The 24,487-nt window shown below is 34.8% G+C and overlaps 4 protein-coding genes and 1 pseudogene across 4 annotated transcripts; 1 reads left to right on the top strand and 4 right to left on the bottom strand.

Annotated features, from left to right (window-relative positions):
• Positions 1-892: 892 nt before the first annotated feature.
• Positions 893-1,662, bottom strand: LOC129286713 (uncharacterized). Its single transcript, XM_054922717.1, has one exon. It carries the CDS (start codon positions 1,502-1,504, stop codon positions 1,112-1,114), a length of 393 nt encoding a protein of 130 aa, XP_054778692.1. The 5' UTR covers positions 1,505-1,662; the 3' UTR covers positions 893-1,111.
• A 3,118-nt stretch (positions 1,663-4,780) lies between these two features.
• On the top strand, positions 4,781-8,164 carry LOC129286732 (uncharacterized). The gene is made up of 6 exons (XM_054922738.1): positions 4,781-5,256; positions 6,333-6,532; positions 6,820-6,960; positions 7,055-7,135; positions 7,411-7,535; positions 7,871-8,164. The coding sequence occupies exons 1-6, from the start codon at positions 5,034-5,036 to the stop codon at positions 7,917-7,919; spliced, it is 819 nt and encodes a 272-aa protein (XP_054778713.1). The 5' UTR covers positions 4,781-5,033; the 3' UTR covers positions 7,920-8,164.
• Positions 8,165-8,297: 133 nt separating this feature from the next.
• Positions 8,298-10,032, bottom strand: LOC129286731 (type III polyketide synthase B). Its single transcript, XM_054922737.1, has 3 exons — positions 9,813-10,032; positions 9,412-9,672; positions 8,298-9,157 (listed from the first exon to the last, which is right to left on the bottom strand). The coding sequence occupies exons 1-3, from the start codon at positions 9,994-9,996 to the stop codon at positions 8,418-8,420; spliced, it is 1,185 nt and encodes a 394-aa protein (XP_054778712.1). The 5' UTR covers positions 9,997-10,032; the 3' UTR covers positions 8,298-8,417.
• Positions 10,033-11,655: 1,623 nt separating this feature from the next.
• Positions 11,656-16,752, bottom strand: LOC129287075 (5'-methylthioadenosine/S-adenosylhomocysteine nucleosidase-like). The gene is made up of 8 exons (XM_054923232.1): positions 16,529-16,752; positions 16,343-16,406; positions 15,433-15,524; positions 14,778-14,884; positions 14,475-14,549; positions 13,961-14,035; positions 12,965-13,057; positions 11,656-12,170 (listed from the first exon to the last, which is right to left on the bottom strand). The coding sequence occupies exons 1-8, from the start codon at positions 16,578-16,580 to the stop codon at positions 11,973-11,975; spliced, it is 756 nt and encodes a 251-aa protein (XP_054779207.1). The 5' UTR covers positions 16,581-16,752; the 3' UTR covers positions 11,656-11,972.
• Positions 16,753-20,095: 3,343 nt separating this feature from the next.
• Positions 20,096-24,082, bottom strand: LOC129286062 (COBRA-like protein 1; annotated as a pseudogene).
• Positions 24,083-24,487: the final 405 nt, after the last annotated feature.

The raw sequence follows: 24,487 nt of genomic DNA on the forward strand, positions 1-24,487 counted from the left end.
CATCAGAATAAGCAAGAGAGATTAGAGATGGAATGGTTGTATCCCAAGAGGAGGGGTGCAGAATGGAAACAAGGATGGACAGGGCACACCATGTCCTCCATTTCTGCTCCATCACTCCACTTCCTTATGATATTTGGCATTGTCATTAGCTTGTTGTGGTTCTCCCAATCCACAGATTACAAAACTCAGTTTCATCATGCAGCCATTAGCTTTCACTTATTCCTCTTACTATTGCCCATCTTACTGATATTCCTCATTCTTTCATATTCGACCGGTAGAAGGCTCAGTTTCCGTCTGACTCCACTCAGATCATGACTCGCTGAAGCAACCTGGTGTGTCTGTCTCTTCTTCGAGTGTGTCCATCTTGGTGCTTCTGCTTTTGGTTTTGCTTTGGTACCAATCTTCATTTCAGTCGATGTGGTTTGGCCTCTGAAGGTCAGACTAATTACCACAGACAGGAGAGACTGAGAATTCTAGCACATCGTGTTGGCACCTTTAGAACCTTGTCTTTAAATTAAAGCTTTCTCCTCGCGTGTTTTCTGCTCATGTTCTCTCATCTAGATTTTGCAACACACCGCGCATTATATTATTTGTCAATAAAAAAAAAAATGCTTAGTTGCCTATCTAAGAAAGGTGATTGGTGAACAGAAAGTTTGTCTGCCTTGAATGATTGTGATTCAATTACTAAGTATAAGTGAAATTGAAATTTCAATATTTTTATGACCAAAAAAATAAAAAAGAGGAAACTTATGCTGGACGATTTCGTTTATTTTCTTTCCTTTTCGCGGACTATCGGGGCAAGTTTTGACTACCGGTAGGAATCTGAAGACTTTTTTTTTTTTTTTAATCTCCTTGCTTCTCTGGCATCCAAGACGGAAGAATTCAGAGCTACTTTTCCGATCAACTAGGTTCCATATCTTAAACCAGATTCATACAACACCATCTTCTATCATATATTTACAATAATCACAACTGACAAGATCTATGTCTTAGATCCGAAGTTTTCTATCCTATGACAAACAAAATAAAATGAATTATCGTTTTATCTAGAAAATCAAACCTCTAAAAAACAAACAAACTTGCAAACAAACAGAACAGCATTAAAATCACATCAAAAGAACCAGCTTTCAAGAAAGGAAGACTGGTACTGAACCATGATAAGCAAGACCACAATAAGAGCAGCCACACCCCATGGCGAGCTTCCCTCTGATGGAAGGTGATGAGTCCTTCTCTGTCTTTCCCATGGCGAAGAGCCGAAGAAGAACCAATCGGAAGTATCTACGGAAGACAACCACCGGGCTAAGAGTAGGATCGCAACTGGGGTAGCAAACAGAACCCAACCCAATTGTTCTTCTGCACTTTCGACAACTTCCTCGTAGGATAAGTACCACGACATGCCGAGGAAGACGAATAACACGGCAAGGATCAGAAGAACAGGGTATGGGAGAGGGTTCAGAGTGAACCCATCGAAAAAAGAGGAGGCTCTGCTTCTACCATAGGCCATTGATTGGCGAAGAACTTTCTGGCTATCGGAAAAAAGATAAAGATTTGATTGAGGAGGTAGGTTTGAATATCAGTATCGGAGTGAGAAGCCCATTATGAGAGAGGCAAAGCAATTATATGAAGACGCGTTTAAGTAATCCCGCAAAATGTGCAAAAGCTTTGTCCAAAAGCAAACAAAATCAGCAACGGTTTAAATTGCCCAGCTTCTTCTGCTGGGTTAGTGTTTTATTTATTTATTATTATTATTTTTGCCAACTGGGTTAGTATTTTAATTTTAAATAACTTAATAGACGGTGATCTTGATAAAAGAAACAGTTACATTTAAGGTTCAAAAGATTGCATTAAATAATTACCGAGAGAGTTTTATCGTCTTTATAATTATTCTCAACTCGATCCAATTAATCAAACTAATGGTATTTTGGAAATCCAGGTAGTGTGGCTTAAAAAACATTAATCCTTGAACGTAAGTACAACATTTAATATTTTTAATATAAAATTTGCAAATATAAGTTGTCATACAGCTATAGGCATACTTAATTAATTAATGCATTAAAAACTTTATTTGCTATGAATGGTGACGATGACGGTGCCGCTCAAGACTCCCCGAATTGCATGTCTTCATCCCACGCCTTGCTTTAAAGCAACCCCACCACTATCCATCTTATTGATATTGAGAACGAAGCGCTTGTTTCATAGTTATAAACTACTATATATAATCCAAAATCATTTTAAATTTCATACAATATATGAGATCTATATTTATAGTTAGACAACAAAAAAATACAATATTATTGGACATAGTTTTTCTATTAAAAATATGTACCTCAATATTATTACTGTTTCGAACTCAGACTGGCATAAAATAAGGTTATTTCAAGTCGATTAAAAAAGGAAAGAAAGAAAATTTGTAGTTAAGGCCACAAAATACAATATTATTGGACATTGTTTTTCTATCAAATAGGTGCACCTCAATATTATAACCGTTTCAGACCGAGACTGGTATAAAACAAAGTTATTTTGAGTCCATTAGGAAGAAAAAGAAAAGAAAAGAAAGAAAATCATTGAGCTCATGTGGGTCATACCTGTCTCGTTTATGATTGCTCATGGTTCTACCATTTCTTTCTTTCTTTCTTTCTTTTTTTAAAAAGGGTACAACTTTCCATATTGAATCTTCCTCTTCACATGCTTTTTCATTCTCCCCGTATCTTTCCGTTCCATTTTGATTTTGTGTACTTAAATACGAACGGTGCGAGTAATTAACACCCTCTCTACTTTGCCTTTTTTTTTTTTTTTTTTAAAAAAAAAAACCCTCTCTACAAATCATAAACCGACCGTATGATCTTTCCAAATGCCTATGACGCTACTTTTTATTGCATGTGACTTGCCCGTAGATGTGTGATTGATTCAATGTTTGACATGTATGTTATTATTATCCCTGAAAATTCTTCAGATGTTGTTATTATATACAAAACTAAATAAATACTACTAACTTCAATTTAAAATATAAAAAAAATTTAAAAAAAATCGTACTAATAAAATCTTTTTTATACAAATATATATTATTTTTTTACTTTCAATCTCAATTATCAATATATTTTATGATGAGTAAGAAATATATTTATGTGAATATTTAAGTTAATAAATATAAAAGTTAAAATGAATTTTTTTACATATACGATATTAGTTATATTTTAAACTAAAATTAGCTGAAAAAATACTTATATTTTAAATTAGAGGTAGTATTTTTCAACTAAAATAATGTATATCCTTTTATTTTTTATTTTTTTAAATTGTGCATAAGTGTTTTTCTATTTAAGGCAATCCTTTTTAGTTTATAGTTAAATGCTAAATAAAAAAAATGATAATTACATTTCAAAATACTGAATTAATATTAATTAATTTCCTGTCAATTTTTTTAAAAAATAAGTTAAAATATCAATTTTAACCATTATAAATTTAAGAGTTTTAATTATAAATAAATATTTAAATATTAAATATAATTTTTAAATTGTAATAAAAAATTTTATTTGTAATTTTTTAAATTAATATTTATAATTCAATTGATAAAATTTTTTATTAAAGATTTAATAAATATTAATTTAATATTTTAAGATTTAATTATTATTTTGTCTGCTAAATGTTAACATATCTTTTCTCCGGGTTGAAATATTGATTTGACATATTTTACCACTATACTAGTCTTGTTGGTTGTGTCTTTTCACTTTGCCAAAGAATTATGCTCTCTGACAGGCTTTATTTTGATTTTTATTTAATATGCTTTATTGAATTCACAAAGCTGGGTAAGCGGATCGGCCCAATACGACTTTTGTAGGGTTCCCACACCATAGACCCAACATTAAGGGATCGGCCGGCCCAAAGGCTTTCCTTTGAAATTCATGAAATTTCAGGAGCTGAACTATTTTTGTATTATTGTTTTAAGAATTAATATTTTATAAAATATATTTTGAAAATAAAAAATAATAAAAATAAGAGTTTTTTTATTTTTTTTATTCTTCAAAAAAATAATTTCAAAATACTTAAAAGTTATTTTAATTTTTTTACTCTCAAAAATAATATTTTGTTTCTTTATTTTTTAAAACACTTTTTAAAAATATATTATCAAATAAATTTTTTTATTCTTTTATTTTAAAAAATAAAAAATTATTTTTAAAATAAGTTGCCAAACATATTCTTAATCTCTCTCTTTAATTTTTTTTTTAGTCAACAAATTCTCAAGATTCATTCCTTTTTTCTTTTTTAAAAAAATTGAAATATAGGACCGAAAACGTTTCGGCACAGATAGTTTATTGAAATCTTTCAACTTCACCAACCTAATCTCTACCTGTCTTCCATCCTTTTCATGATCCACTATGACGCTATCTTTGACTTGCGAACTGAAATTGATGACCAAATTTTAGATCCTCTTGCATCTCTCGTTGCAAGAGGGAGAAAAAATGTTTTTACTTTTCAGTCCAATTTTCATAGTCCATTTTGATTTTTTTTTAGGTTTTAAACTAACAAGTCAATTAGATTATAGGTTAAAAAAAAACCAAGTCAGTTATAACTAATCAGTCGAGATTTGATTATTAATTTGGATTACAGGATCAAATCAATTCAATTTATCACAATAGGGAGAAATGATATTCTTAAAAAAGCAGGGTATAAATGAGATTGTTCGTTGACAGGAAATTACCGAAGCTCGGCTGAATGATCTACTATTAAATAAACTAGTCGAAAAGAATAAATTTAAAAAAAATAAAAATAAAACTATCCTTCTCTTGTTTTTCCTTTTCTTGGCCTTGCAATCGCAGTTGCGCTCGAATATAGCAGAGGCTCAAATTCAACCCTATTTCAGAAATTGGGGACTTCAAGTGAAAATTTTTCTGACTCCCCAATCAACATACTCTGAATCTTCGATTCCATTGATCAAGCAAAATCGATTTTCTTCGATCTGTTGCCACCATAAACTAAAAGATTTGCATGCAAATCCAGAGAGAGAAGACAAGTGAAGGTAATATAAGGACGTCGTCATGAGGCCTCAGAGGAACCCGATCCACGCCGTCTCAACATGGGTGAGGCGACAACCTCCGAAGGTGAAGGCTTTTCTGGCCGTGGTTTCGGGTATGGCGGCTCTTGTGTTGCTTCGAGCCATTGTTCACGATCATGATAACCTCTTCGTAGCCGCTGAGGCTGTGCACTCTTTAGGAATTTCCGTCCTCATCTATAAGCTGATGAAAGAGAAGACGTGTGCTGGTAAATAGCTTCGTCCTTCGACTGGGATGATTTCATTTCTTGATTGATTCTTGGTAATCTTAGGATTTTTGGGACTACGGTGAGTTGCAAATATTTTCATGGTGAAAAGTTTTGATTATGAATCGGCATTTGGTATAGCTTTAAACAAGATTTTTCCTTTCTTATTCCTCTTTTCTGGGTCTTGAGAATGGGGTTGACCCAGTTTTTCGGCTCATTGGGCTGGTGCGTCCTCCTCCCTTTCTTTCTGTGATGAATATATAATTGGGAGTTCTTCGGGGCATTTAAAGTCGCCTAATGTTTAGTTTGATGAACAAAAGTAGTCTGGACAAGGAAAAAGATTAATCTTTTCTGATTAAAATTTTCGTTTGTTGTAGCTATGTTTGAAAATGCTGTCTGCATGATTGAGCCTGGCTAATGATTATCCATTTTCTCTCTTTCTAGAGGCTACTTATTCTTTTGTTTACACAAACAACAGCAAGCATGCTTTTCATCTCATTTTTATCGTGACAATTACTTTTTATTCAGAGTTTCTCTTGATAAAATTGAATTCGTCGAGAATGCCCTTCATAAACATTTGGACATTTGAATATTGTTAATATCGTTACTTCGTCGATATTTGTAACTGTAAGACTTGCTTTTCTTTTAAAGCTCTGAGAGACTGTCAAAATGACTGTTTCCATAAATGTTACAATGTTAGGGTTGTTAGTGCCTGGAGCACACTTTCTAATTTTGTCCCCTTCTTTTTCATTTTCTTGGCAATCAGATTGAGCATCAAGAGCATGTAAGGTTCAGAATGTGCTTGTTGGATCATGTGTGTGTGTGTGTGGCTTTCTTCGGAACTTTTGGATGATTTCTTTTCCCCAAATTTCGTTACTCAATTTCTTGATAATTCTAATCGAATAGAAAGGAGACCGATATGTGTAACTGTTTTATTTTGCTGACGGGTTGTTATTTCCATCTTGCAAATATTACGGGGATGGTGTTTTCTTTGATAATGTCATCTTTCTCTGTGAATGGCACACATTTGTTCATTTCTCTTTCATCACAACACTTAACTTCTTTGGAATGACGTACAGGACTGTCCCTCAAATCCCAGGAATTAACGGCTATCTTTTTGGCTGTTAGGCTGTACTGCAGTTTTGTCATGGAATTTGATATACACACTCTACTTGACATGGCTACTTTGGCAACAACACTGTGGGTCATTTTTATGATACGTTTTAAGCTCAAGTCTAGTTACATGGAGGAGAAGGACAACTTTGCAATATACTATGTGGTAAGCCCCTATTATACTTTTCCAAAAATCATAACCTTTATCCATATTATTTTCCCAGGCTAAGGATGAATGTAATTTTTTTATGAGCTTGTGTTCTTTGAGTGTTTATCTCCTATGATTTTTTTTTTCTCTTTTCTTTCCTGTTTGACTATCTCTTTATTTTGATGATATCTATCTTCCTCTTCTAATAGCTAAATATTATTGTGACTAATAACTTGTGAATTGCACAATATTGTGCTATCCCATTCTTTACTCTGACGTACTTTTATCCTGAATATTGATTGCAGGTGATACCCTGTGCTGTGTTAGCCTTGTTTATTCATCCGTCTACTTCTCATCATCTATTGAACAGGATTTTCTGGGCATTCTGTGTATATCTCGAAGCAGTTTCAGTGTTACCCCAACTGCGGGTTATGCAGAACACCAAAGTATATTCTCTTAACTCAAAAAGCACCGTTCCTGCAATCACAGGATCCACTCTGTTAACCTTTTTATATAACTCGCGTCACTTTATACTTTCAGATTGTTGAGCCATTCACAGCTCATTATGTATTTGCATTGGGTGTGGCAAGATTCCTAAGCTGTGCGCATTGGGTTCTTCAGGTACAATTTTGTTAATTGCTTTAGTTACCTTCGTACCTGTTTAATTCATATGCTTTAGTCACCTATTCTTGATCAACAGTCAAATGTTCACATTTATGTGGATAAATTTGGTCTAGGCAAAATTTTTATTGGATGATAGCAATACTCCTTTGCATTCGCATCTAATTTACCTTTTCTATGTTGTTTGTTTCGAGTTTTGACCCTCTAAAAATAAGCTGCTTTAATAATGCATGGGGAGTCCTAATGGCTAGTATAATGTTACTTTCTTGTGACAGGTGTTAGATAGCCGTGGGCATTTGTTAGTTGCCCTGGGATATGGTTTATGGCCATCAATGGTTCTTTTCTCAGAAATTGTCCAGACTTTCATCTTGGCAGATTTTTGCTACTACTACGTTAAAAGGTTGGTTGAATAGAATTATGCAGCTTTTTTGTCATCTTGCCACCTTTCTCTTGCAGCCTTCACTGCGAATATGTATACAGCTTATTTAAGGCCTGTTTAGACTTTAATGAGTGCACGAGTTAGTCTGAAAATATCAAACATTTTGAATTTGGTGTTCTTAGCATATTGGGATCCCTTGACAAACAAACTAGTGTGCAAGGAGTTTATGATCCTTTAGAGCTAACTATGGCACTTGAATAGGATTAAATGGACTAAACAATTACTAGATCTAATTGTTAATTTACTAAGTAATAACATTTTTAGACATATTTTTAACCCTGTTTGATCCATCGCAGTGTTATTGGGGGACAGCTTGTTCTTCGTCTTCCCTCTGGAGTGGTGTGATTGAAGATCTTCTGCGACGAGCACATTCTCACTTGGATTTAACTTAATCTGCCAACACTTAGGGTCATCTTCGCTTCAAGCATGTTGTGTTGATGCACTTGTTAGGTCTTGATGTCTCATGATGCGAAAGATGATTCCTTCTTTGACGAAAAAAGTAAAGGAATGTTTACGTTTACACTTACAGTATGTCATTTGTATTCTGTAGTCGAACATACTTTATACACAAGATTTCTGATTGTTCTTTCTTTCTTCTTTCGCCCTGTCACACCGCCATGCTCAAGCTTTAATTACCTTTGCAACAAGTGTAAATCTGGCTCACCATTCCCATGTTACTGTGTCTTATGCAATAAATTCAGAATAGAATAAATGAATGTTAGGAAAGAAGAATAGGAGATAGAACTAATAAAACTCTTCTCTTTAGAAGTTATTTATATATGTAAACTGGCGGCTGTTACTATTTTTTCAAAGTTCAGAACTTGTATGAAGATAAGTAATCAATCAGGCGCTCAAATTCCTGGCCAGAATTCCCTCGTAAGTTATGCCAGGTCCAAAAGCCAGAATCAATCCCCACTCAGAAACCTCTCTGTCATCGCTCTCAATTTTGTGATCCTCCTCCATCATATACTCTAGCACGTACACTATAGTATTGCTACTGGCATTTCCATAATCCATTAAGGCCCTTCTACTTGCATTCAGCTTCTCTGGCATCAAATCAAGCCTTTTCTCTATCCGATTCAAAATTGCAGGACCACCTGGATGAACAGCCCAGAACAGCTTGTTATAATCCTTGTTCTCTTTGAACCCAAAAACATCTGCTATTAACATGTCACAGAACCCTTCGATGTTGTCCTCAATTATCTGAGGAAGCTCTCTTGCTAGCTTGAAGCTTATCCCTTCCTCTGTTAGCTTCCCATCAATTATCTTGTGTGTGTGTGGCAGGAACTTCTGTGCCGCCGTGTGAAGCTCAAAGAGAGGCCTTTCAATTCCCACTATAGGATCCGACCCGATTATCATGGCTCCAGCACCATCCCCAAATAGTGCTACCCCGACAAGATCATAGGGTCTATCTGCACTTGGTGGTTTGAACCCAATAATTGTAGTTTCAGAAGTAGCTAGCAGGACTCTGCTTCCGGGGTTGTTCTCTGCTATGTCTTTTGCAACGCGAAGGCCAGAGACACCTCCAGAACAGCCCATGAAATACAGCATTGTTCGTTGAGTCTGAGGATTGAGTCCTAGACCTAATATGAAATATGAGAAGATGAAAGATATTCATTATCTGTTTAATTTACTCACTTCTATGTACTCAAATAAAAATTTGCAAAAATATAACAAACTCAAGTACATTTCAATTCTTTCATCTATGGTGACTAAACTAAAAGTAAGAGTGAAATTATGAAGATTCGACCTCAATATTATAGTTTCATGTGACAATAGATTTGTTATTATTTTAACAGGATAGTCCACGATTAGTGAGGAATTGATCCTGCATCACCTGTGGCTAGATAAAGGTCACCACCAGGAAGTCTGGCTTCGCTTGAAGAGACATAAACTAAGTGGGTTATGTCTGATAAAGGCCTGCCCCAGTTCCTGACACAAACTTGGGACGCTTCAATTGCCATTTGTGTCACTGCTTCATTGCATATTTCTAGCCTTTGCTTTACAGTTGGAAGCCCTTCAACCGCCAGTTCTGGAAACTTCTTCAGTATCTCCTCACACATCACCACGTACCTTGTTCTAACGGTAGTTGTCTTGCCTGTTTGCTTATTCCATAAACTCAGTGAATAAGCCGGGCAAGTCTCACAGGAATGCCACGTTTTAAACATTTTAACAAGATAGTTAATGAGCCTATGAAGGTTGAGTCTCAACAAAAAAATGCGGGAAGTAGAAACTTACAGAGTCTAGCGAGCTTCTGCTTGAGCTCAGGATTGTCACAATTGGTGTCTCTGAAATATCCGTCAACTAAATACTCCTGCATCACAAGCTGATGAGGAAAAGCTTTGCCAAGAGCTAAGATCGTAGCCTTCCCAGGGTTAGCTTGCTTTGTTACACCTTTCTGAACACTGCCCTTTTCTCCCATATTTCTTCTTTCAATTCAACTGCAACGAACGTTCTGCAGAACTGACGCAGACAAGGCAGCACACTGGCTTATATAATCCGCCTAGCATGCGCATGATGGGATCTCTGGCATGACATAAATGTATTGGGTGAGACATGAAGTTTGCAATTGTTATATAAAATGTGGATTAGATGGGAAGCAAGAAACTCATGGAGATCATGCTGGTAGCTATTGGGCAGGTGTTGAGTTTCAGTTTTAGGCGAATTACATCCTGTTGGGTTAGTGTATATTCAGCATCAATGCTTGCAACTTTCTTTTCAGTGTTTTCACGACGCTCTAATGGCATAACTTGTTCGTACAATTCGCGAGAAACTGCAGAAAATCCGATGGTAGTAACAATCTATAGAGAGGACAATTAAGCATTAATGATGTTAATAACGAACCACTTGATCACGTTAGTTATCAGACCCTCATCATAAGTTTTACAGCTTAATCACTGAACGAGGATGCTGGTAATGCCAATGGTACGAACTAATGTATTGGAGTAAAAATCATTGGTGGTAGTAAATTGACCATGGTTACTAGCTGACATGAGTTTTTCGGTCCAATCAACCTGAGGTGTTTTGATCAAGATAATATAATAAGTAAATCATACTATGACATCCTCGATATTGACATGAAACCTTGAGCCTTATTCAAAAGGAACATTTATTAAAAAATAGTTTAAATAGCATCTTTATTCTTGAACTATTTTTAAAGAAATACTTAGTATTTTAAACTATTTATTAGAGTAATATCACTCATTAAGTGTTACAATTATTGCAGTATTGTCCATTAACTGTTATCTACCGATTAACTGAGTTAAAAAGCATTTTTATCCCTAAAATATTATTGAGAAGTAACTAACACTTCAAATTTCATGAATTTGGAGTCGTTGACATCCATGTTTTTCTATCAAAACATCACATTATGCTTAGGATGTCGCACGAATGGCCAACTAGATATTCATAGTAAAAAAAAAAAAAAGTTCGTAAATATGCGCTAATAATTAACTGACAATATCATCCCAAGCTATATTTATCCATATTATCAAAAGTCATATAGGTATCCTCAATCCTATAACGTATCAGGAGACATACATAACCTGTGACAACGCCAACTTACAGCGCGAGCTGCCAAGCCATTTTCATTTTTACTGGTAAATCCTTGGTTGGTAAACTAAATGAAATCAACTTTATCATCCTTTCCTTTTTAACCAAACCACGTACATGATGCTTTGATATTGATCATTAGTGCTAATAATTATTTTCTTTACAAAGTGTCCAGTTAACAAGTTATGATAGACATACATAACCTGTGACGTGTTAAACGTTACTAATTGATCATCAATTCAAGTTGATCAAATTATTTTTATTGATAAATACCGAGTCGGCAAAACATTTGATACCTTAAGAGACATATAAATGTTTCAATGAAAAATGCAAAGGTATCGATTGCCCAACATTATAAAACTTTAAGATACTAATTAATTTTCTACAATTACTTTAGGAGTAAGAATGCCCTTTAACCTAAAGTTAATAGTCAACATCAATGTTAGTTACTCAAAGGGTAACATTACAACCATTTTGACATTCGGAAAACAATATTACTCCAATAAATATTTATAGTACACAGTACTCCTTGCAAAATAGTTAAGGGGCAAAATAATACCCTTTAACCTTCAGAAATTTAGCTCCTCAAACCATCGTTTCTTTATGATAAATAATCCCCAGTGGCAACAATGAATCATTAGGCTTAATGCAATTCACCAAACGATGTCAATGGACATACTTTGGCTATCTAACTCAGTGTGGCAACCACTGCAATACCAATCTTTATCAACCTACAAGCTGTTGCTATTTGTGCATAAAAAAGTATAAAATCCCAAACAAATGTAGTGTAATACAATAATGTAACGTTATAATATTAAAAATGGGGTGTAAGGTGTAATTAGATCGTCAAAGTTCAGACAGGCACCTTCCACTGATAAAATTAATGACTTTATCCACTGCCTCATCAAGTGCAGCAGTTACAGCAGCCAAATTCTGCAGGAATTCTTCTGCACTTGGCTTATCACCATCAACAATATCAGTCACAGCTTTTACAAAAATTGCAGGGACCTTTAACAGATCAGCAACATAGGCAATTGCCGCTCCCTGGTGATGAGTTCAAATGGAGAATAAATGGTAGATTCAAAAAATCAAAACAAAGACATATAGATGGATTTAGCTACATAAGATAGAGGGGCACTGATTAAACTTTTCACATTGCCCATTTTTCTCGTGCAATAGCTTGTCGATTGAAGTGATTTAGGCTTAACTAAAAAAAGAGGCCTAACCTATAGCACAGAGGACAAGGCAGGCAAAAGCATGGTGCAGGAAAACAAAATGCAGAAACACAAATTAAGAAATTCAACACCATATAGTGTTTAGTGCAGGATATCGTGAAATGCAAATAAAGGTAATGGAGGAAGCAAAATGCAGAAAAGTTTCTATCATGGTGTAACCACATGAGACAAGAACTTGGTCCTGAGTTTCATCAAATCACTTGCTATTAACTTTCTTAGTCGGGAAATTGAGTGAATTGATAGTTAGAGTTGAAGTTTAGGGTTTACAGACTTTGCCTTTGGTTAGGAGAAAAAAAAAAAGAGGGGAGGAGAGAATGTTTTTATAAATCAAAGTGAAAAATACAATCGGGTGATACTGATATCACCCATCATTAGCATCTTCTCCTAGAATCTTTAGTATATAGCATAGCCTAATATGAAATTATAACGCAAATATGAAAAATCTTCATTCTATGAATATGTGAATTTCTTCTGACAAAAAAAGAAAGAAAGGAAGGAAGAAAAAGAAAAGAACAAGAATCTACGGATTTCATAAATCGCCAATAGGGAAGCATAAAGCCTTTCTAATGTTTGGTTTATAAGAGATACAACAAAATAGTTTACCTCCATATCTTTAACTGTGGCATCGTTTGCAATGATAGATGCTTCATCCTGTTGTGTCATATCCAGAGAGTCACCAGTAGACAACTTACCAGCCTGAAATATTCACACCCATTGTTTAAGGTTAAAAATAGCCTGAAGTCATGAATGGGCTTGATTAGGAATTTCAAAAAATTAGGTGGGTTGTTGTGGCATGGAGGGGATGGGATGGAGGACATGACCCACTCCATTGATCAAAAGTTTGATGAAAAAATAAAGGGCATGTCACTCCCCACCAAGTGATTATTATGATACCATTAGGGGGATGGGGTGGGTTAGAAGGGTGAAATTTCCAAAATTATCTTTATGACGTTAACCTTTTCACAGATAAAAAAAAAGGTAAGGGGAAGGGTTAGGAAAAAATGAAAATTTGTAAAAAAAATAAAAATAAAAACCTAAACCACCCAATTTAGAGAGGTTCAAAAATTGGGGTATGGGACCACCATTTCCCATTGGCTTTTAAACATCTCACCCTACTCTACCCCCTCTCCCAAACCATCCTCCCAATGAAGCCCTAATGTGTAAAGGTAGGTATTTGGGCCAACTGAAGAGCATTGATGTGATAAACAGGAAAGAATCTTAGTTAAAATAGCCACAAGACAAACAAGTACATCAGAAGATGTGGAGTGTTTATACAGATTTTTATCATGCAGTTCACAAAGAATATATATCTGGTTGACTGGATAACTTCAATCATTTACATGAACTAGGATCCAGATCTAATTCAAACGAGCTACTATATTCACTCAACAGATTTCATGAATAGCAATTATGCAATATAGCATATGATTTATCTAAAACATTATACCCATGTAAATCTCAGATATACCTAACTACACCAGAGGGTTTTAAATGAAAAATATGCCTGAGTATCCTCTTTAACAGGCTATTCAGGTAAAGATATCACCCATAACAAGATATTCATGATATTGGAATATATGCAGTTTAGCACATTAGTACCTTCAGATTAAGATCCTTTACAAGATTGGGTGTTTCAAAAGCTTTGCGTGAACCAACTCCAAACAAATCAAAAACCTGTAAAAGAAAATTAAACATGATTGTTTGTTGATAGCAAAGCCGAAATTGCATGCACAAGAACAATCGTATTGTTTGGACCCCTGGTTGGGCTTTCACTTGGAGGATATCATATCCTCCATTCTTTTGTTAGACTCACTTCACATCCTCTATTATTTTGTTACCCTCACTTTCTAATGAAATCCTTTTACTATTAAAAATAAGATTTCTTATCCTATTATCCTCCATTCTTTTGTTACTCTCACTTTCTAATGAAATCCTTTTACTATTAAAAATAAGATTTCTTATCTTGTATCCCTACAATGTGTAGCTGAAAATGGCGGGAAAAAGATTTCTTGCTTCTCACCCTCACACACTTGCGATGAATTTAAGTTTATATACAAGAGCAACAGATAAACCAGGCAGATTGACCACATTTATGGAAAAACATAAGACTCACAGGTATTGGTATTCTTCTGTCATGAAAAGCACAATCTGATATGATGAAAACATCACCAATACTTGCTCCTTTTGCCTGAAAGCAAAATTAAGAGCACAAGTAGAGTGAAAATTGATTACAGAAAATTTTACCATAAATTGTTCTATGAGAAATAAAGAAAAAGATTCCATAACAAAAAAATTCAAAGCTAATGAATCAGAAAGACTCAAAGAAATAAGACGACATAATATGTGAGTTGGTGTCATAAATAATAATTAAAAAATAATCCCATCAAATTTGTTGAGTGGGGAAGATATCTCCTACCTTGAAGCCACCAGCAGTGCCTGCATTTATGATCAAGTCTGGCTGTAATGCTTGAATAGCAGCATATGTTACAAGAGAAGATGATATTGTGCCTATACTATCAACCCCTGAAAGAAATGCGTGCAGGACTCAGCACATAATCCTGAAATAAAAACTCCCATTTTCTTACTCTATGCTCCTTACAGATATGTATGATCCCCCCATGCCCGGTTCTTTTCTTTGTTTCCCCTGGGAGGGGTGGGGCATCTTCTGATGCTTAGCAAAGTGCTACCAGTAAAGATCCTTGTCATGCAGAATAAAATTTAAGTCTCGTTTTCCTGAAAGTAGCAAATCAAATGGGCAACGATGCTGCTGGGATATATTGATACTAAGAGATGCCTGTGTTTTCATTTTAGTGGTAATGATTATGATTTTGTTAGCAAATAGCAACCCATCCAATAAAATTCCCTGATTGTCACAGGTCTTCTATCCAAAGAATAAATGCATCGTCGTAAAAAGTAAAACTGCTGGACGCTTTACCTTCGCATTATAAGATTAGAAGAATCAAAAGGCAAATTGATAATGTTTGCTAATGTCTAGCTAGAGCCATCTATATCCTTTGACAGGATACTCAATAAGTAATAGGAAATAAGCTAGAACTAACACAAAAGCTTACCCAGCGTTGGATCTTTTCCAGGCCAGATTAAATTTATATTGAGATCTTTGTATGTACCACAATAGCGAACCCAAGGGACCCCTTGTGGAAACCTGCACCATCGTGGAAAGACGTCTAGATGTAAATATATGGAGAACCTTGAAATCCACAGCAAGAGTCTATTTTACCCTTATCTACTAGATAAAGAGGGGGAAGAACTAAGTTAAATATGTCATGTCCGCACATGTATATGTTACTCTAACAAAAGGACAAACCTTGGATACTATTTTAAGTGTTTAACTTTACCAAGTCCTTTTCTTCAGTAAAAAAATGACTTAGTCATTGAAAGATCATTCTTCTCCCCAAGTGATCCTCAAAAGATAAAACCCCTGAATTTAGCCCCTAGAAGATCACATTTCTTTCCACTTGATCCTCCAAAAATCCCTTAATTTTGTTCCCCAAACATTTTCGCCACTCTGAATGGACCCTACAAAAGTATTTGCAGTTCTATGATAAACTAAAATCTGGCTCTAATACAAAATGTCATTTTGAAGCATAACATGTCTGAGCAAGTGCCTATTACTCCACTCTTTGCCTAACGAAGGGATATTTTGGTTAACAACATGTTTAGAGAATAAAGTGGAGAGCCTTTATCTTCAAAGAATCAAATTACTAGAAAAATAATTTTCAAGGGCCCAAGTAAGAGAAAAATGATTTTTCAAGACTACTAATTGATTTAGTCTTAAAAAAGTTCCACAATACGCTAAAGATTTTCTCTTTCTGCGCTGCGCCCGACACAACAACAGAAGTTAAAAAAACTTGTGTGCCTGGACTAGAATAAAACAAAGTAAGTGTGATCTACAAACACTCTATGAAAGCAGTCCAGAAATTATAAGAGGCTAAAGCAAGGATCAATAAGATAAACACCTACAAAGAGTTAGTGTCCTCGGAGAGCTGGAACCTATTCACAACAGGAAGCGCCTCCGTCTGCATAGCTGTTTATCCAAATTAACGTAGTCAACAACAAAAAAGAAGTTGCCAAAAAAAAAAAAAAGAGGTAGGGATAAAACAGAGATTGCAGAGAAGGAGGAGGAGGGTGTCGGTGATTGGAGATTACCAGTGATGATGACGATATTGGAAACAGGTCGCTTCTGAAGTTGGTCAGCCATGGCTCCCTTCCCAGCGTCTGATTGGTCGCCACGAAGAGCCACAGCTGCTCCCAGGGTCCTATGGCCTTAATAAAGCCCTTTGCTCCTGCCGTTGCGTTATCTGACTTTTCTAGTTTTCTTCTATTTTCCCGATAGGTTTTCGAGTTCAAGGAAACTGAAATCAGTATGCACGAATCACCGCCACGGAGGATCTAGATTATGTGACTGTGGCACGGACATTAAATGGTTGTACTAATATAAAAAAAAAAATCAAATCAACAGTTTAAATACACCCATTCATCCATTGATTTTAAATAAAATATAAATTTATAATTATTAATATAAATTTTAATAATTTGAATAATATAAATACTCTATATTCAATATATCATTTATATAAAATATAGCCATCAAATCTAAATCCTCACTGCGGTCTTATGCAAATTATTTTGAAGATAACAATCAAATCAAATCAATAAAATGTGTGTGTTTTATATATATGGCAAAAAGAATATGTTTATATATAATGAACTTTCTCAGACGTCCATGGACAAAACAAATATATTTTTTATTGAAAATACATTTTTTTTATTTACTAAGTAACTAGAAAGTAGAAATGAGAGCTTGAATTGTAAAAAAAAAAAAAAGAAATGGGAACTTGAATCCCTCATCAGCAATTCCTTCAATTTATCTTTTAATTTTTTTTTTCAACTATTAGATTAATCTGAATGGTTGTTGCGCTCTTTTTTTGTTAAAAAAAAAAAAAACAGGATGTAATGTAGCATCCACCCCTTTCATTAAAAAATATAAAATATTTTTTAAAAAATTAAATATTTAAAAATATAAAATATTTTTAACATTTTAAAGTGTAATTATTGGCTCATTGTGTCTTTTTTAAAAATTCATCTAATAAATAAACTACTTTATATTTATTTTAAAATAATATATCTTATTAAGTAGAAGTAAGTATGAAAAAAATGATATTAATTTAAAAACAAGTAATTATTTTAATGGGGGATGAAATTTTTTAAAACTTAAAAATGCCTTACCTTTTTAAAAGGGTGGAATAAAAACTATGTAATTAATTCTAAAGTCATATGATCATTTTAATCTAAATATAAAAAGGTCTTATAATTTATTTTATTTTAATTGATCCTTATAGTTTAATATATTAACATTTTTAATTCCTTAAGGTTAAAATCCTTAAATTTTTCCTTTAAAAGAATAAAATTAAAATCTTTTATATTTTGATTAAATGATTATATGACTTTAGAATTAATTACATAATTTTTACTTCTTTCATTAAAAAATATAAATTATTTTTAAATGAATCTCACCTCTCAATAAAAATAATTACTTATTTTTAAACTAACATACCCTTATTTAATGAAACGTTTCACTCAAAAATACATATAGAGTGATTTATTCATTAGGGTACTTTAAAAAAAAATATAATTATTACATATTGAAATATTAAAAATATCTTGTATTTTTTAACATTTAATTTCTCAAAAAATATCTTATATTTTTTAAAGGAGAGAGTATATCTCAAAATTTATATAATTAAATAGTCTTCTAAATATTTTTAATGCAACTAGAATTTTCAAAAAAAATTAAACAATTAATTTTTTTAGCCAAATTTATTTAGTTAAATTTTCTGTGAACTTTACAGTTTTTTTGTGAAATTTAATAATTCATTATTAATTTCAACCTTCAAAGGTTAATAGATATATATATATATATATATATATATATAATAGATTAAATTATAGGGACTTGATTGAAATAAAATAAATTATAGGAATTTGATTCAAAATTGAGTGAAATTTTAAAAACTTGCATATATATTTTTTCTCAAATTTTCAACAGAAAAACTTATTATAAATATACAATATTGATGTGTGTTACATCTTATATCTTTTATGCATGGTAGAAATAATGAGTAAATTTTAGCTTTGCCTGCTTACTATATGCAAACTATCCTCCTTTCATCGAATATTTTTAATGAGATTGCAAATGTTAGTAGAGAGTTTCTTTGGGGAGATGGGGAAAATGGTAGAGAAGTTCATCTTTTAGCTTGGGAAGTACTACAAAATCATAAACAACATGGTGGATCCTAAGGCCCTTTAGGTGCAAGTTCTAAGAATTAAGTATAGATGTGGAAATAAGCATACTTTTAAAGTTAGAAGCATGTCAGAGTTTTTGTCACTTGGAGGAGCATTGCAAAGATGTGGGATTCATTTCAACAACAAATGGGAGGAAAAGTGGCTTGTTTAGGTAACCGAACTTCTTTTTGGTTTGATAAACAAAGGTCAACAACATGACAAGTAACTCATAAATGAAGTGAAGAAATGTAACAAAGCAAAACACAAAGAATGGACACGAGGCTTAATTAACTAGCACAACTAGAATATGATGCAGATGCCTTGAAACAACAAATCCAGCATTCAAATATCCAATTGTCCACAGCAAAATCAAATCCAAGAAAAGGAAAAGGTCTGCAGAACAAAAATTTATTTTCCAACAATTTGTGCTTGCACTTGTGAAATTAAAATGTGCATCACCATGAATGCCTAAAAAGAAGAAGAGTTATGCAAGGCCAAATGCCAAGAAGCTGCATTATTTTCTTTTTAATAACTGTTTTATTTGAACTTGATACTTATGTTATAATGATAATGAATTATAATTAGGCTGAGCACAAGCATACCCCTTATCTAAGCAGTGCCATCATGTGTGCACATGAACTCTATCTCGTTCTTCATGGACACCTAGAATCTTTGTTTGCCGGCCCATGCTTTCTGAGTTTGGCCTAAGTCCTATTGTTTATAATTTTTTCATAATATATGTTTATATAAATTCTTCATCATAAGTAGATGGATAATACAAGAAAACCTATTCTCAGATCTTAATCAAGCTTCACAATATGAGATGATTGTATTAATAAAAAAAGTACATGCATAAATATATAGACAAAAGCTTAAATTACTTCAAAACAATCGAAAGTTATTGATATTGGGGTTCAAATCTTGCGAAAGAGTTGCCCACACTTAGTGCCCAACTATATTTCAAATAAGAAAGCCTTCAATATAAAGATATTTATATAAAAAAATAGTTATTGGAAGTTATTCTTTCAAAACAATGTCATTCTACTATTATATGGGATGAATGGGCTTTCGTAGCCCAAGAGTGCTTGTTGTTTAGTTTGGGCTCTGTGCGTGCGTGCGTGCGTGCGTGCGAGAGAGAGAGAGAGAGAGAGAGAGAGTTGGCTCCTACAAAAATTAACAGTTGTAAGCCAATATATCAATTCCATATAATTGTTTTTGTCAATTTCATGAAGGAAACTAAGTATTGAATTAGCAAAAAAAGAGAGATAATGTTTTGAAGATGAAAGTGCACCATAACAAGGTTGTGAAATGAACTCTCACTAAAATTTAAAAAATCAATGTACAAATAGAATGTGAAATTAAAGGTTAACATCTAAGTGATGAAATGACAAGACATGCAGGATTTCAAGCAATGAGCGGTGAAATAAAAAAATGAACACTACAAAATAACCTAATGTTATGTAAGTTCTTTTGTAAATGAAATATCGATCTTATTTATAATTTCAAATTATGAGCCCTTATCTTTCTAATTCAAAAGAAGAAAAGCAAGAAGTAGAGAGAAAGAGGAGAGAAGGGAATGAGAAGGAGTCGAAGAAGCATTAGGCAAGGCGGGGAAGGTGTCAGGTGAAGGCATTTGACAATCTTCTCCGTTGAAGTATACTCTTTAGGGAAAGCCCCATCCATTGGTCAGAGTGAAGCCGAGCAGGTCCTTCTTCAGCAGTATTTCTGTGCTCACAAACCCCAAGCCCTCCTCATCAGAGTGCACAAGCTCATCGTTGTAGTCCTCTATCCCCCAAAACAACGTCACCTCATCTGCACACCATTCCATTATTATTCACAGACTTTTGGTTATCTATGAATGCAAAGCAATGTTCAATAAAAGTTGACAATCAGCTTTTGCGAATTCTGAGACAGGCCATTCTCACTTTGCTTTCCAAACCAAGCACTATATTACTTCCTCTCTCTTTATTTTAAATTATAAAATATTTTTAAATAAAATTTCACATATTAATAAATTTTATTAAATATATTTAATAATTTTATTTTTTTAAAATAAAATTATGAACTTTTTAAAATACTTATCATTTATTATATTAAAAAAAATAAAAATTAATTATAAAAAGAGAAAAAATAATATTAAAATTGATGCATTAATAAAATTTTAATTTATTTAAAGTGTTTTATATTTTAAAATAATTTTTTTTAAAATATTTTATAATTTGAGACGATATGATATTTTTGTTATTGAGGCAACAACACTGATAATTTCACATTATCCATGATTTATTATTAAGAATGACATTTAGTTGTATTCCATCCACTGGATCAAGAATTTAACATAGAAATGATTAATAATAATGGAGGGACTTGCAGAAAATAAAACAAAAGATTTTAAAATTGCACCGTACAGGTTCGTCTCTATTTTGCGCGGATCTCCAGCAACTTCATTCCTGCTAGCTCATCCAATTTTCCCACCGCCACCAGTCCTGTGAAACGAAACATGCTCCGAAATCTCCGATCCCGGCGTCGCCTTCGTTACGGCGCCTTCATATGCGCCGCCTCCTCGGCCCTTCTTCTCCTGCTCTCCGTCTCTCTGCTCTACAGTCGTCTCTCTCACTCCAATGCTCACCTTCACAATTACCTCCCCCGAAACCCTAGGCCTTCGCACGAAATCAATTACGACTCCCTGCTGTCGGATTCCGTCAGTGACGAAATCTTGGGCGGCGAAGACAAGATCGACGCGCTCGATTTTGTGGAGGAGCAGCAGCAGGAGGAAGATGATCTAAGATCTGGGGAAGTCGATGAAGAGGAGGAACCGTTCGATCAAATCAAGACTGGTGGGTATTTGTTTGATCATGTTAGTGGGTTAATCAGGAGGGCTTTTAACAAACGTTCGATTGACGAATGGGACGATGGTCAAGTAGGGCTCTTTCCGGGATCTGGGCCGGAAGATCGTAGCAAGACCGCGTTTGGCTCCGATGACGTGCCGGTAGACGAGGAGGTCAGGAGGAAGGCAATGCAGGTGATGGGGATTGAGGATTTACTCCTGTTGAAAGTGGGTAGGAGAGTCTCGCCACTGAGAGAAGGTTGGGGTGAGTGGTTCGATAAGAAGGGTGACTTTCTGAGGAAGGATAAGATGTTGAAGTCCAATTTGGAGGTTCTGAATCCTCTGCGTAATCCACTTCTGCAAGATCCAGATGGAATGGGCGTGAGTGGGTTGACTAGGGGTGATCGAATTGTGCAGAAGTTTTTGCTGAACGAGTTTAAGAGAGTCCCATTTCCTCGTAAGAAGGCTTTCGACGTCTCCAGGAGGGCTCGTGGGATCTAAGCAGCTGGAAATTTAGGGTGAGGTGAAAGAAACTGGAGCATGAAATTTCAAATGTCGAGGTCGGGAGAGTAGTAATGAGTATTCTAATAAGAATTAATGAATCCCAGTGGCGGTGGAACAATGAAATAGTAGTGCTGGAGGGAATTCGGATCTCTTGAAATATTCGGCCTAATAAGTATTATACCAGAGGGGAAGAAACCTACTGGATGGCTTGCCACTTCCTTACAGTATGGGATAAGAAAGTATCTGTAGTTGAAACTTGGCTTAACAACATAGCAACAGGACGCTTGGATATTATTTAATGAGGCATATGATCTATGAAATATTCTGCATTAAGTACCTTGAAGGTCAGCTGTGGGAAGCACTGTGCTGTTGAAGCTATATGTTGTTGCTGGCTGGCTGAAGCCAGGATGTTGAACCAATAGATTCCAGTTTGAGTAGTTTCTGTTGCGGATGTGGTTAGAAATTGTAAGTTTCACTCTCCAATGATCCCTGTAGTTGTTTTTAATATGCCAATGGACTCGAATTGGGCACATGTGGTCAGTGCATTGCATTATGTCGTGATCATTGTCATAATTCGACTGTGATGAGAAACCAACTGGCCTGGTTAGACAAACACACAGTAAGAGGAGTGGAGACTAGACCCGAGACAAATTCCTAACATTATGTGAAAATGAGGATTTGCAAGTGTACCTTATGCAAGTCTCTGTACCCTTTTCCGCTTCTCGGCATCCACAACTGCAACTGGGGCATGATGTAATGGTAGGATCGTAAAATGTTGAGAGCGAAGCACAGCGTACTGGTGAATTGTATGCTAGAAAACTGGAGTACGTGCATTTTGACTTCCATGTTCCTGGATTGCAAAATGTTGTATACAATTAGGAGGACTGATAGAAAGGAATGATATTGCAATTGTTTTTTGTAATTTTATTTTGTTTGTCCAGCTATATAAACCTCTTTCTTAATATGCAATTTGCTTTGTGTTTCTCATGCTATTCATGGCTATAAAAGGAACTTATAGATTAGTGAGGAAATGAATGTGGTTTCCTTAAATGCTACAACAAAAGAAATACTTCCTTTCTGGACATTACATCCCATATTGTTTATATGCCACGAGAACTTACTGTAAGCAGGAACTTGTCTTAGTCCCTCAAAATCTGAGATGATCGTGGGATCAGTATCAAGAAGTGGGCCACAACTGTAACCAGGACCAGGGGCCATTAATTTGAGATTTCTTGGTGCTTGTTCTAGTGAACCATTTGCCAAAGTTGCCTACTTTGAGTTCAAATGAAGAGAGTGAATTCATAGAATTGATAGCCCAGGCGGAAAGAAGGCCACCATGGCAGCAATTCTCTGACCTGCTTTCTTCTGAGACATCTGAACTGAAATCAACTATTGTGGGATTTTCCATGCAGGAGTGTGGTGTAGGTTGAGCAGTTTCCTCTATCAATGGCGACGGCACCTCTTATTGACCAGATCACCTCTTTGTTAGTCCATGTCCATCCAAGCTTCCAACCAGGCTTGGTTACGTGACGATATTGATGATAGTTTTGAAGAGTCACTCTTGCCTGTACAATATGTTGATGCTAGGTTGCAGTTATGCTTCTTAACGTTATATGCAAAATATTAAGGCTAGTCAATTATTTCAGTTGGAGTCGAAAGAATCAACTAAAAATTCATGTCTATACTGTGGAAAATTGACAAGTTATTTGGAATACTTCATTTTTCATTTTCAAAATCTAAATCCCTACATAGGTGATTCAAAAATCAAATTAGAGTGATCGCAATGTGCAGTGAGTACAGACCAGATACCCATCATCTGTCCTTCCGTAAGTGTCAATAGTCACTGTAATGTTCCCATTTGGATCCAAGGGTCGTAGCAATCTGCAGATTAGGATTAGAACCAGATGAGAAAAAGGAAAAGGGCCAATACAAGTAAGAAGAATTCCATTTAACAGCGTAATTGCAGCTTCTGCAAACTGAGCTAAACAGAGGGCATAAAACGAGAAGTTAGTGCCTGATAAAGTGCAGAAGGCAACTAGCAGAATTAACTTCACTGCCAGAGGCCGTGGGCGATGAAGATTCAGCATCATCCCCCCCCCCCCCCCCCCCCAAAAAAAACCCCGATTTCTGCCTGTGGTATGTCAGGAGAATCCAATCCAAAGAATCGCCTTTTATCAAGAAAGAAAGGGAAGTTGTTTGGGTCTAGAGAAATCCGTTGTGCGCTTTTTCTCATTATCTTACTGGGATCAAACCAAGGATCATTGGAAATATCAACTAACTCCAATTTAGCAAATTCTCCGTGGAAGATGATAGTCTAGGAAACTTCCAAAGATTCCACTCCCGTCGATGCTTGCTAATTTGCAAAAATGGATTATCAGACATGCCCCTTCTGTCCCATTTAGTACCTGCTAGTGCCGTGTGTATAAAGGGCCGGCTCATATAGTTCGAACTGAAACACAAACTTGCAAGACAAAAAAACACAAACGGCTGAT

This window comes from Prosopis cineraria, unplaced genomic scaffold (assembly GCF_029017545.1).
Source record: "Prosopis cineraria cultivar Desert tree isolate PC_DT_omini unplaced genomic scaffold, ASM2901754v1 PC11, whole genome shotgun sequence".
Lineage (NCBI taxonomy): Eukaryota > Viridiplantae > Streptophyta > Magnoliopsida > Fabales > Fabaceae > Prosopis > Prosopis cineraria.

Excerpts from the sequence above, each read along its gene's own strand:
- LOC129286713 (XM_054922717.1), bottom strand. The coding sequence starts at position 1,504 with ATGGCCTATGGTAGAAGCAGAGCCTCCTCTTTTTTCGATGGGTTCACT.
- LOC129286732 (XM_054922738.1), top strand. The coding sequence starts at position 5,034 with ATGAGGCCTCAGAGGAACCCGATCCACGCCGTCTCAACATGGGTGAGG. Across the intron at positions 6,533-6,819 it reads ACTTTGCAATATACTATGTG|GTGATACCCTGTGCTGTGTT; the intron begins GTAAGCCCCTAT and ends TATTGATTGCAG. Across the intron at positions 6,961-7,054 it reads GGGTTATGCAGAACACCAAA|ATTGTTGAGCCATTCACAGC; the intron begins GTATATTCTCTT and ends TTATACTTTCAG.
- LOC129286731 (XM_054922737.1), bottom strand. The coding sequence starts at position 9,996 with ATGGGAGAAAAGGGCAGTGTTCAGAAAGGTGTAACAAAGCAAGCTAAC. Across the intron at positions 9,673-9,812 it reads GCAGAAGCTCGCTAGACTCT|GCAAGACAACTACCGTTAGA; the intron begins GTAAGTTTCTAC and ends ATAAGCAAACAG. Across the intron at positions 9,158-9,411 it reads TGACCTTTATCTAGCCACAG|GTCTAGGACTCAATCCTCAG; the intron begins GTGATGCAGGAT and ends ATTTCATATTAG.
- LOC129287075 (XM_054923232.1), bottom strand. The coding sequence starts at position 16,580 with ATGGCTGACCAACTTCAGAAGCGACCTGTTTCCAATATCGTCATCATC. Across the intron at positions 14,036-14,474 it reads ACAGAAGAATACCAATACCT|GTTTTTGATTTGTTTGGAGT; the intron begins GTGAGTCTTATG and ends TTTCTTTTACAG. Across the intron at positions 13,058-13,960 it reads TAAAGGATCTTAATCTGAAG|GCTGGTAAGTTGTCTACTGG; the intron begins GTACTAATGTGC and ends TGAATATTTCAG.